The following is a 12,489-nucleotide window of genomic DNA, read 5'->3' on the forward strand; positions in this document are numbered from 1 at the left end:
CCCAGCCCTGCCACTGGAGAAGCAGCCGTGAGTCTCCTCCACAGATACGTGTAACACACAATGACCGGTATCTTGGTCGGGGCACACTGGACCATTTTACATGATTCTTTTTGGTGCTGAATACTTGTCTGGGTGGGACTTATTAGTGAAAACCCATTTTCAAAGCCCAGTGCATTTGTGCAGAGTAGAAAATGCACTGCATCCCCAGAACCTGATCTCAAATTCCATTCCTATGCACAGAGTGAAAACTTTTAAAATGACACTAGCCCTATTAACTCCCTCTTAGGTGATTGATAGGTTTTGTGATCCAGGATTACCCAAATCTCATTTTGTCTATTTTGGATGGGAAGCAGGATCTAGTCCAGCTGAACTAGAAGTTCATTTCAAATAATGCTTTATGGAATGATGCCCTGTCTGGACTGGTATCTTGATGCTCGTGGTTTCTCCCCCTGCCCCATTTTTCAGTTGGTATCATGGTGCCATCACCCGTGCTGAGGCCGAGAGTCGACTACAGCCCTGCAAAGAAGCTGGGTACCTGGTTCGAAACAGCGAGTCAGGGACCAGTAGGTACTCCATTGCACTAAAGTGAGTATCGAAGCCTCCCTGTCTGGATGCAGGAGAAGGGTACAGACTTTCCTATCGTGGGTAGATGACCAGGCAAAAAAGCTATACTTTGAAGGTGGTTCACAGGGGTATGCACTGTCAGAAAATAAGATGCATTTGCTTGGACGACAGAGTATGACATGCTCTGATTAGAATGCAAAATTGGGGGAATTCCCTGGCTGTCCAGTGGTTAGGACTCAGCACTTTCACTGACGTGTGGCCCCAGGTTCAATCCCTGGTTGGGGAACTAAGTTCCTGCAAGCCGCATGGCATGGCCAAAAACAAAAAAAAGAATACCGAATTGGTATTGGGTAAATGTCCCAATATCTCTTATGATAAAGAGAGTCCTATTTTATTACTGTTGTACATTGATCACTTTCTGCCTTACATTACGTGATCTAAGGTAGGTCCTCTCAGCAGAGAAATAATTCTTGATAAAAAAAAAAATTTCTAACAGGATAGTTCAGTGGTTTTTTTATTCCCTAGTGTTTGGGACTTTAATAAATCCGATCCCTTGATTGTCAAAATGCCAGCTGCAATTTTGGTACTAGTTTCTTTTGATGAAAAAGGAAACACTGCCTTGCAATGACTCCCCTGCCCAGTTGTACACAGAACATTCATTTTGGCCTGGTAGGCCTGGTGGAGCTGGTGTCATGGAAATTCTCCTTGCTCTTGCGAGTTCAGTGGTGCTATATTGGAGGATCATTGTCAAGAGCCCTAACAGCATTTCCTTCCTGAGGAAGCTGAGCCCCTGCAGCTGAAACAATCAGACTGGAGGGGATAAGAGGTTGTCGGGGGGGAGCAGCATGGCTCAGAAAACGGGATAGGCCACAAGATACACAATACCAGGAATAGCTTTGCTGTGTTCCTGAGACTGGTGCTCGTGGATTAGATCTTTGAGCCTTCGGTGCCAGCTGTCATTATACACAACCAGGAACAGTCTTTCCAGATTGGGTTGGCCGTGGGGGGAGGAAGGAAATGGTTTTATTATTATTATTATTCTTAATGTGTTCTTTGGGGAGGAAACCTTACACATGTCCTTTTAGCCATGACAAAGAGGGTGAGTTTAAACCTCACCTTCGTGGTCTCATACTTGGGTTTAAGCACTAGTTTGGCAATTTGGGGGCCAGGAGGGACTGGACATTTTTTTTTCTTTTTGGTCCAGTGCCTGATGACTTGTGTGTATTAAGGATAAACAACCCAGGGGATGCTACACATTAAGCTGAGGGCTGTGAAGCTTCTGAGAGCTTCACTGGAGTGCTGAATGCATTTCTGTTTGAATATCACAATTCCAGGAATGGATGGGAATCTGTTCGCCTGTGAATCTGGCTGAGATTGTTTTCAGTGGGGAGGGATCCCTCTGCTCACTCATTCATGTCTTCTCCTCAATTTTGGTTTTGTTCCAGGACTAGTCAAGGATGTGTCCACATCATAGTGGCTCAGACCAAAGACAACAAGTATACCCTGAATCAGACGAGTGCTGTCTTTGACAGCATCCCAGAAGTGGTACACTATTATTCCAATGAGAAGTTGCCTTTCAAGGGGGCAGAACATATGACCTTGCTCTACCCTGTGCACAGCAAGCTGCACTAAGGTTCAGCCACCAAAAGCCCCAGCGGGGCCTCTCACACCTAAGAGGGCATCAGCACCCAACCAGTATCTCAGGGGACAAGGCTGGACTGCACCATAATATTTTGGAGGAAGCGGGACGCTTCATTTAGGAGTCAAAAAGTCTTCGGCTTTGAATCCATTCCATGACACTTGGTTACTGACCTGTCCCTTTTCTCCTTGCTAAGTAGTTCTACAATGAGAAACCATAATTTACCAGTTGCCTCCAGTCCTGGAGTAGGGTGCTCTATTTGGGGCGTGACCCTCAGGAAAGGTAAGTCAGGAGTCCAGAAATATTAAGATTCTCCAAAAATGTGCTAGTTATTCCGTGGAATACCTGGTCTCCAAACAAACCAACAAAAATGCACTTGGCTTTTACATAAGACAACAAAAAATGATCATGTGGACCCAAAGAGCATGTAATACAGGACCCCTTTTTGGGGGAAAAAATGAACAGTGGAAAATAAGTAAATAGTGGGCACTTTGGAGAAAGCTATATTTCTCTCTTGAGGGTCCTAGTTCAGCTCCGGAGTCCATAAAAATTCACAACTGTAGGGTCTGGCAAAAGGATTATTAAGAAAGTTTGTGTTTTCTCAATTTCTGTGGACTTTTTCAGCAAGTCAGTAATATAAGCATAAATAAGAAGGAAGATGCCTCTGATTTAAGAATCACCAATATAATTAAGCATTGGCAGCATTACCATTATTCCGAATTACAGAATAAATTACACAACGAAGATTTCATTTCTGATTTTTAACAAATCTGAAAATTTACAAAGCTCAACAGCTGTTTTCTTATTGAATAATTATACAGAACTTCTGATATCTTTTGTTTCACCTTTGTTCATTTTAGTTATTGGAGCCATTTTTAATTTTTATCCCTAAAATTGGATTCACTTTGTATTTTAGAGTAACTTAAAAATATATATATATAGTTCCCTGGCGGTCCAGTGGTTAGAACTCCACAGTCTCACTGCCCAGGTCCCGGGGTTCAATCCCTGGTTGGGGAACTAAGATCCCACAAGTCGCACAGCACACACACACACACACACACACACACACACACACACACACACATATAAACTCTAGGATATGATTGTGTGAACTGGGTCTCTAAAACCTGCAAAGTTTCTCTCATGCTGTACAAAGCAGACCGGTTGGCACCGTATAAAAATATTTTAAAAGACTGGCATTTTCTCTGTCTACTACTGCTTAAAGATATTAAAATAATATTCATAGTACCATTATGATTTATTGTGAACTTGTATCGCCAATGTACTTACTGTGAAAAAAAAAAACTGTGGGAATGGCATACTGTGAGAAGGCTACAGTGAGTGGCTCTATAATTACAACTGAGCAGATGTTTCTGTATTCTGGGGTTTGTAATTTGGTTCTTGAAACTGGTCCAGATGCAAATGTGCTGACTGTCATCAATGAAAAGTTAACTTTTGTAACTAATGTTAAATACACAAAAGAAATGTTGATTCGGTTAATTTTTAGGAAAACATATCCTCCTAGTTATTAGCTATCATTTTACTATTACGATTTAGAGATTAGTAAATATTTGCTTCTTTATTCAGTTAAGATTGTAGCCAAAGAGTCATATGATCTTTGTTTTTAAAACTTTGAAAGGAACTTTTCCTCACTGGATGTCAAAGATTTTATTAATCAAGAATGTTCTGTTTTCTAAGTACTGATAGAATTTTTTAATGTATTGGTTTACGTACTATATCTTTAGTACGAGATCTTTTTTTTTTTAATTTTTAGCATTTGTAGTTCCAATTCCATTAAACAAATATTTATTATCTTCCATATACAAATAATTCATTCTGTTAAACTTATTTTCAGTTCAACATTCTAGAAATGAAACCTTATTTTTTACTTAAACGTATTCTACAAAGGAAATACAGCAGTCACCCTAATTTTAATAAATGCTGAAAGCTTTGTAAACTTTTTCTTTGTGCACTAAATGATTTTTGGCCCATACCCAGCAACTGTGATGAATGTAATAATGAAATAACATTTTGAAAGCAGACCCGATACATTAAGTATTTATTGAGCTTCTGTCATAGGCTCAGTACTGTGCTTTCTCTATATTGTTTTTCTGTGACAGTCATGCTGTTTTCTTTATATAATTAAAAGTGGAGATGTGGAGTTTATATATGGTCCAGTTCCTTCACAATTGTACAGGAGGTTCTAATAAGAAGAAATATAGTAAATTCATAGAAGCGGGGGTAAGCTACTATTTTCTTAAGGTTGTGACACAAGCTGACAAAAGCCAGGGAATTCACAGCTGGGTGGTGGCACAAAGTACCATATGTTCTAAAAACAATTAGGCCCAGCAGGGTTTCCCTAATGGCTTCCTTGTTAAGCCTCCAGGGCCAGCTGATCTGAAGCCCTCTTGACATGTCTCCTCTCTGAGCTCTGAATGCTTGTGCTTCTTGTCATTTTGTCTTGATACAAGTATTTTCCTGTAGTCGTAATTCTTTTGAATTCATTCAGTCTCCCAGAATATTTTCTGATTCTTTCTGGAGAGAATAATGTCTTCTAGCCAATTTGTACTCATTTGCCTTGAATTTTAGCATCCACGGAGCTTCCTACAACTGTTCCTTCCCCTTTATCACACCTCCTGTTAAAAAAATGCTCTGTTCCAGGTTATGAGTTTATTTCATTGGCTCATTTCAGGCCTATAAGAACAGAGGGTAAAGGGACATTTCTATTTATTTTGCTACCATAGCTGTTTCTATCAGGATGGATTTCAACCACTGGAGTTGGTGTATTTAAATAATTAGGAATAAAATAATGGAGAAATGGTAATATATGTACAGAAAGGTAAATGCTGATATGCCTATTCTGTTCTGAGGATGGAAGTGTCCTTTTTAGTTATCCAAAGTATTTTCTTAAGAACCATATATAAAAAGAGCCTTTATTCTTATCTGTTCAAAGTCTCCATGCTTGGCGGAATTGTTACTCATTTATTGGCCTCTGCCAGAGGACGGGGAGGTGGGCAGATAATCCATAGGGACAGCCAGAAGATTTTGAGATAGGTAGGAAAATAATCCTAATTTATTAATTGGGTCATTTGACTATGTCATTAGTCTGTTAACGGCCACTGTTAGTGAATAAATCTTAATACTTAATTCAGAAGAACAACTGAGCATTTGAGACATTTCTTCAAGTTGGTTTTTAAATGAGAGTAGCATTTCTATTCTATTAAAATGTCCTTTTTTAGTCAAAGGTTAATGGCTCATTTTTCCTTCAGTCTAGGGGTATATTTCATTTCCCTTCTCTCATCCTTTTAATATTTAGCAGAATTTATTTGATACCTTTCTCACATGTCTCATTCATCCGTTGTCTCTTTCTTATTTTCTGTAACCAGCACTATTTTGGCCTTATGATCTCTTTAGAATCACTCTTCTTTATTGTTGTCTCCAATTTTTGTACCCCCATTAACTTGGACTTAGAGAAACTTGGCCTGCAGTGAACCTTAATTTATTCTCCTTAATTTCTGACCCTATAGAAAGAAAACGGTGGTGTGTTACTGCCATCTAATGGAGAGAAAGAAAACTGCGGTGGGAAAACAAAGCGCGTTTAGGGCAGGGTTTTCTGAAGGATTTCTGATACAGTCCTTAGCAAGAAAATGATGACACAGCAGTTGCCATCTTGAAATCTGCCCTTTCCTGCGGAAAGGGTGATTTGCAACCTAATACAACCATCGTCACGAGGCCTCTGGACTATGGCTGGATCATGTCGTTTAGAATCTGAAATTTTAATGAATATGCTGGCAACAGATCATTGAGACAGGCATCTCATTTTGTCAAGTTCTTACCCATTCAGTTATTTTGTCAGGGGGCCTTAACATTTTAAGTATCAACTAATACATAGTTTTAACTTTTGAAAATATCTGAAGATTGTATGTAATACTGGTGCCTATCGGTAGTGCTTTAGTAATTTATATTATATCAGAAAGGTTTTATAAAAATTTCTGGATGTATTGCAGTAGCCATTATAAGCTGCATGCCCTCCTGAAGATTGGTTTACTCTGAAATGTAACTTTAAATAAACATTATTCCAGGAAACCAGTGTTTCTGCTTGAGTCAATTAGTTTTGAGAATCACCTCCCTTCATAAAAAACACTTTTCTGCTATAGCAGAGAGGGTCAAAAGTTTCATTTGCAATCACCGTTGATGAAATGTGTACACAAACCACAATTGAACATAACCAGCAGACGTGACCTTAATTTTTTTTCTGAGTTCACCTGTAGAGCCCTCCTATTATGTTTTCCTTCCCAAATAAAACAGGACCACACTGAAGCTCTCCTCTTCCTTTCCTCCGCCGTCTTCTTTCTGAGTAGACGGTTGTTACATTTGTCCTTGTCCCTGACTAGGCATCAGAGTTGTGGCTTTGCTTTTGTTTTTACCCTTTTTTGTTATTTATACAGATGCCCCCAGCCAATCCATGGGATGTGATGCTGCAATCTGTGATGAATCTAAGTTTTTTAAACTTCAACCAGGTGATTTTGATACCCAGCCAGGGCTGAGAACCACCGCTGGAAGCAACTGTTTAGAAACGCACAAATAAATTCATTTGAGTTTCTAGAAGAAGGCTATAGTGTTGAGTCTTTCACTATCAAAGTCTTAATTTCCATTGAACATTTATATAAACTGCCATCCAGTGGTACAAGTGCTTATTGTTTTTTCCCACCTGTGTTAACCGAAAAGGAAGTTTGCATTGAGAAATATTCACCTCCCCAACATCACCAGAGCAATTGAGTAATTACTTTCAGAATTCAGGTTGAACACATTTACAAGAGCCCAGGGTTTGCTGAGTATTGGATTTTGACTCTGAAAGGCCAAGATGTAAGTAATGAGAATAGACTCTTGGCTACACTCCAGGTGTGCTCCTAAACAAATGCTTTTCATGCTACATTATCTTGCTTTAATCCTCCACAATTCAGTGAACCAGGTAGCCTCATTTTTCAGATAAAGACACTGGGTCAGTCACATAGTAAGTAGTAGCCCAGATTGCAGCCCAGGTCTAATTCTGGAGTGGCTCTTAATTGGTGTACCTAGACAGGCATACCTCGTATTATTACACTTTAATGCACTTCACAGATACTGCGATTTTTACAAGTTGAAGGTTTATGGCAACCTTGCATCGAGCAAGTCTATTGGTGTCATTTTTCCAACAACATCCTCTCGCCTCCCGTCTCTGTGTCACATTTTGATAATTCTCATAGTATTTCTAACTTATTATTATATCTGTGATGGTGATCTGTGATCAGTAATGTTTGATATTACTCTTGTAATTGTTTTGGGGCACCATGAACCATGCCCATATAAGATGATGGGCTTAATCAATAAATGTTGCGTGTGTACTAACTGCTCCACTGACTAGCCATTTCCCCCATCCCCTGCTCTGGCATCCCAGTTCCCTGAGACACAGCAATATTGAAATTAGGCCTATTGGTAACCCTACAATGACCTCTAAGTGTTCAAGTGAAAGGAAGAGTCTCTCACTTTAAGTCAAAAGCTAGAAATGATTAAGCTTAGTGAGGAAGGCAAAGCCTTACACCGAGACAGGCCGAAAGCTAGACCTCTTGTGCCAGTTAGCCAAGCTGTGAATGAAAAGGAAAAGGTCTGGAAGGAAATTAAAAGTGCTACTCCAGTGAACACACAAATGATAAGAAAGTAAAACAGCCCTACTGCTGACATGGAGAAAGTTTGAGTGGTCTGGATAGAAGGTCAAACCAGCCACAACATTCCCATAAGCCAAAGTCTAATCCAGAGCAAGGCCCTAACTCTCTTCACCTCTGTGAAGGCTGAGATGTGAAGAAGTTGCAGAAGAAAAATTTGAAGCTAGCAGAGGTCGGTTCATGAGGTTTCACATCGAAGTACAAGGTGAAGCAGCGAGTGCTGATGTACAAGCTACAGCAAGTTATCCAGAAGAGCTAGCTAAGATCATCAATGAAGGTGGCTACACTAAACAACAGATTTTCAATGTAGATGAAACAGCCTTGTACTGGAAGAAGATGCCATCTAGGACTTCATAGCTAGAGAGAAGTCAGTGCCTGGCTCAGAGGTTCAAAGGACAGGCTGACTCTCTCTTGTTAGAGGCTAATGCAGCCAGTGACTTTAAGTTGAAGCCAGTGCTCATTTACCATTCCAAAAATCCTAGGGTCCTTTCGAAATATGCTAAATCTACTCTGCCTCTGCTCTTTCAAATGGAACAACAAAGCCTGGATGACAGCACATCTGTTGACAAAGCCCACTGTTGAGACCTACTGCTCAGGAGAAAAGATTCCTTTCAAAACATTACTGCTCATCGACGATGAACCTGGTCACCCAAGAGCTCTGATGGAGATGTACAACGAGATGAATGTCGTTTTCATGCCTGCTAGCATAACATCCACTCTGCAGCCCATGGATCAAGGAGTAATTTCAACCCTCAAGTCTTAGTCTTTAAGAAATACATTTCATAAGGCTCTAGCTGTTGTAGATAGTGATTCCTCTGATGGATCTGGGCAAAGGAAATTGAAAAGCTTCTGGAAAGGATTTGCCATTCTGGTTGCCATTAAGAACATTTGTGGTTCACGGGAAGAGATCAAAATATCAACCTTAACAGGTGTTTAGGAGAAGTTGATTGGAACCCTCACGGATGACTTGGAAGGGCTCAAGACTTCAGTGGAGGAAGTAACTGCAGGTGTGGTGGAAATAGCAAGAGAAATAGAATTGGAAGTGGAGCCTGACTATATGACTGAATTGCTATAATCTCATGAAAAAACTTTAATGGATGAGGAGATGCTTCTTATGGTTGAGCAGAGATGTAGATGTTTCTTCTACTCCTGGTGAAGAAACTGTGACAGTTGTTGAAATGACAACAGAGGATTTGGACTATTACATAAACTTAGTTGATAAACCAACATCAGGGTTTGAGAGGATTGACTCCAGTTTTGAAAGAAGGTCTATTGTGGGTAAAATGCTATCAAACAGCATTTCAGGCTACAGAGAAATCATTCATGATAGGAAGAGTCAATCCATGCAGCAAACTTCATTGTTGTCTTATTTTAAGAAATTGCCACCACCATCCGACCTTCAGTAGTCACCACCTGATCAGTCAGCACCATCAACAATGAGCCAAGACCCTCCACCAGCAAAGATTATGTACAACTCACTGAAGGCTCAGACACTGGTTAGCACTTTTTAGCAATATAGTACTTTTGTAAGCATTTTTTTAAATTTATTTATTTATTTATTTTTGGCTGCATTGCATCTTCGTTGCTGCGCGCGGGTTTTCTCTAGTTGCAGCGAGCAGGGGCTACTCTTCACTGCGGTGCGCAGCCTTCTCATTGCGGTGGCTTCTCTCGTGGAGCACGGGCTCTAGGCATGCAGGCTTCAGTAGTTGTGGCACGTGGGCTCAGTAGTTGAGGCTCGCAGGCTCTAGAGCACAGACTCAGTAGTTGTGGCACGTGGGCTCAGTAGTTGTGGCTCGTGGGCTCTAGAGCGCAGGCTCAGCAGTTGTGGCACGTGGGCTCAGTAGTTGCGGCTCGCGGGCTCTAGAGTGCAGGCTCAGTAGTTGTGGTATGTGGGCTCAGTAGTTGCGGCTCGCGGGCTCTAGAACGCAGGCTCAATAGTTGTGGCACGTGGGCTCAGTAGTTGTGCCTCGTGGGCTCTAGAGCACAGGCTCAGTAGTTGTGGCATGTGGGCTCAGTAGTTGTGGCACACGGGCTTAGTTGCTCCGTGGCATGTGGGATCTTCCCGGACCAGGGCTCGAACCCGTGTCCCCTGCATTGGCAGGCGGATTCTTAACCACTGAGCTACCAGGGAAGCCCCGGCAGGTGAATTCTTAACCAGATTCCTTGCCGCCAGAGAAGTCCCATCTTGCACATTTTAATAAATAATTTTTCATAAGCAGTACAACCTGGCTGAACTATCCCAAAACAGAGGGATTATAGTTAGTGAAAAGCTTACTCTAGTTGTAAAAACATACAGGCTTATGAAAAAATTTTTAATATGCATAAAAGAAAAAAGAAGGTGCAAATCTGGTCTTCAAGCAGCTCCCTAATGCTCTTAGAATATCAAAAGATTGCTCACCACAGAGCATGTCCAAGGCAGGCCTCCCCACCAGCCCCAGGCCCTGCACCAGCAGCCTCCCTGGGCCGCCCCCTCCACCCGGAGCCCTCCTCCTCCGTCTTCACTCTCCCTATCCCTTCCTTCCCCGACTCCCTAGACCAGATTAGTCACTTGCTCCCAGAGAGAGCATTTGCACCTTAATTGTGTGGCTCAGTGGGTGGACTGACACATGGGGGAGGGATTGATTCCTCTTATATGGATCTCATGGCCCAGAGAGAACCACCTCTTAGTGTGGTGATCATTCACCCTTTCAGAGGCAGTGGACAGAAAAAGATTCCCACGCCATAAAAAAAGCACAGTTAGGGGATTTCAAGGAAGTTCATTAAAGTTTACACCAAGGAAGCAACAGAACACAGAGTTCAGAGGAATAGATACAGGGCTGATACAGAGGAGGGGAAGTGGTTTGGTCTGGTTTCTGATCAAGGACCATTAAGTGTAAGGAGCTGCTTGCTGCCCCTCCCCTTTGTGGCCCATCTTCTCTGTGGCTGCCTATTATGTGAGCAGCGCTGGGGCCTGGTGGCCTCAGGGACACGCTGAGGCCACCAGCGTGTGGCTCAGACTCCCAGGGTCTCAGTTTCCACACTGACAGGTGTGATAAACCAAATGAGGAATCCAGGTCCATCTCCCCGCAGCGGTGAGTGGGCCAGGCCCCACCCAGCACAGGGTGAGGGCACCTGGCCTGGAAAAGAGGTTGGAAAGATAGGCCCATCTTCATTGTCACCAGGGGCTGAGGGGCCACACAAAGAGCACCGGCCTTGGAGTCAGGCAGACATAGGTTTGGGGTCTAGTTCAGCCTCTTAACTCAGGTGTCTTAGATCACTATCTTCACCAATATGAGCCTCTGTGACCGCACTTGTAAACAGGTGAAAACACTCTCCTTGCAGTGCCATTATGAGGAAGAATATCCTGTTTGTCAAGCACATGGTGGAGGGTCCATAAATGGTTGTCGTTATTACGAGCTTTTTTTTTTAAGATGTGGGGGGTAGGAGTTTATTAATTAATTTGTTTATTTTTGCTGTGTTGGGTCTTCGTTTCTGTGCAAGGGCTTTCTCTAGTTGTGGCAAGCAGGGGCCACTCTTCATCGCGGGCTCTCTTGTTGTGGAGCACAGGCTTCAGACGCGCAGGCTCATTAGTTGTGGCTCACGGGCCTAGTTGCTCCGTGGCATGTGGGATCCTCCCAGACCAGGGCTCGAACCTGTGTCCCCTGCATTAGCAGGCAGATTCTCAACCACTGTGCCACCAGGGAAGCCCTATTAGCTAATTTTAATAGACCATCTTGACCAAAAGGGGATGGTGGCCTTCTAGGTAACCAGTAGGGCCGGTGGTGTAGCTCTTTGCTGTCCACAGATTTTGTTACCCAATTAGTACCCACAGTAACATGGTGCTATAGAATCTCACCTCCTGCCCTGTGGTCTCCAGCACAGAGACCCTCAGAGCTGGCTGCACAGCAGGAGAAACTGAGGACCTTACACTCATGTAAACAGACACCCACTTTTGTGATTCAGAGGGCCTGGGGGTGGAGCCTGGGCTGCTTCTAATCCCTGGACCCACCCATGGACATGATCCACTGAAGTTCGCCAAGGCCTGAAGTCCGAGGCCCCAGAACACCCACCTCATCATGGAAACAATCACGGTCCACAGTCACCCTCAGGGTCCATTACCACCACCTTCCTCAGAAGCATCTCAGTCCACATCAGACTGATCTGGAATCCCTGCTCGGTTGTGGTGACTCCAGTGTACACCCGTGTATACCTGCGCTCTGCAGGGCAAACATGCTGCCCACACAAGCGGGTGTGCCCACGCCGGCCTTCTCCACCTTTCCCTCCTCTCTTCGTCTATGGTTGGGCACAGACTCCAGAATGTCCCACTTAACACCATTCATCATTGCAAAACCCTCATTGTGCAGCACAGGCATTTAAAAACCAAAATAGAATTCAACTGTCCTCCCAGTAAATTTCATTCTTTAAAAAAATCATAATGAAATATTAAAATGGACTTGTGGTTGCCAAGGGGGTAGGGGTGGGGGAGGGAAGGATTGGGAGTTTGGGATAAGAAGATGCAAACTTTTTTTTTTTTTTTTTTTTTTCACACTGCACAGCTTGCAGGATCTTAGTTCCCCGACCAGGGATCGAACCCGGCAGTGAAGG

The 12,489-nt window shown here is 42.8% G+C and overlaps 1 protein-coding gene across 1 annotated transcript in view; it reads left to right on the top strand.

Annotated features, from left to right (window-relative positions):
- SHE (Src homology 2 domain containing E) overlaps positions 1-2,238 on the top strand; it is a 17,381-nt gene extending 15,143 nt beyond the window's left edge. Inside the window, 3 exon segments of the mRNA XM_007472239.1 lie at positions 1-27; positions 466-585; positions 2,010-2,238. The exon segment at positions 1-27 is cut by the window's left edge and continues 133 nt beyond it. Coding sequence (XP_007472301.1) covers positions 1-27; positions 466-585; positions 2,010-2,238 — 376 coding nt within the window.
- Positions 2,239-12,489: the final 10,251 nt, after the last annotated feature.

This window comes from Lipotes vexillifer, unplaced genomic scaffold (genome assembly GCF_000442215.2).
Source record: "Lipotes vexillifer unplaced genomic scaffold, Lipotes_vexillifer_v1.1 scaffold238, whole genome shotgun sequence".
NCBI classification, from domain to species: domain Eukaryota; kingdom Metazoa; phylum Chordata; class Mammalia; order Artiodactyla; family Lipotidae; genus Lipotes; species Lipotes vexillifer.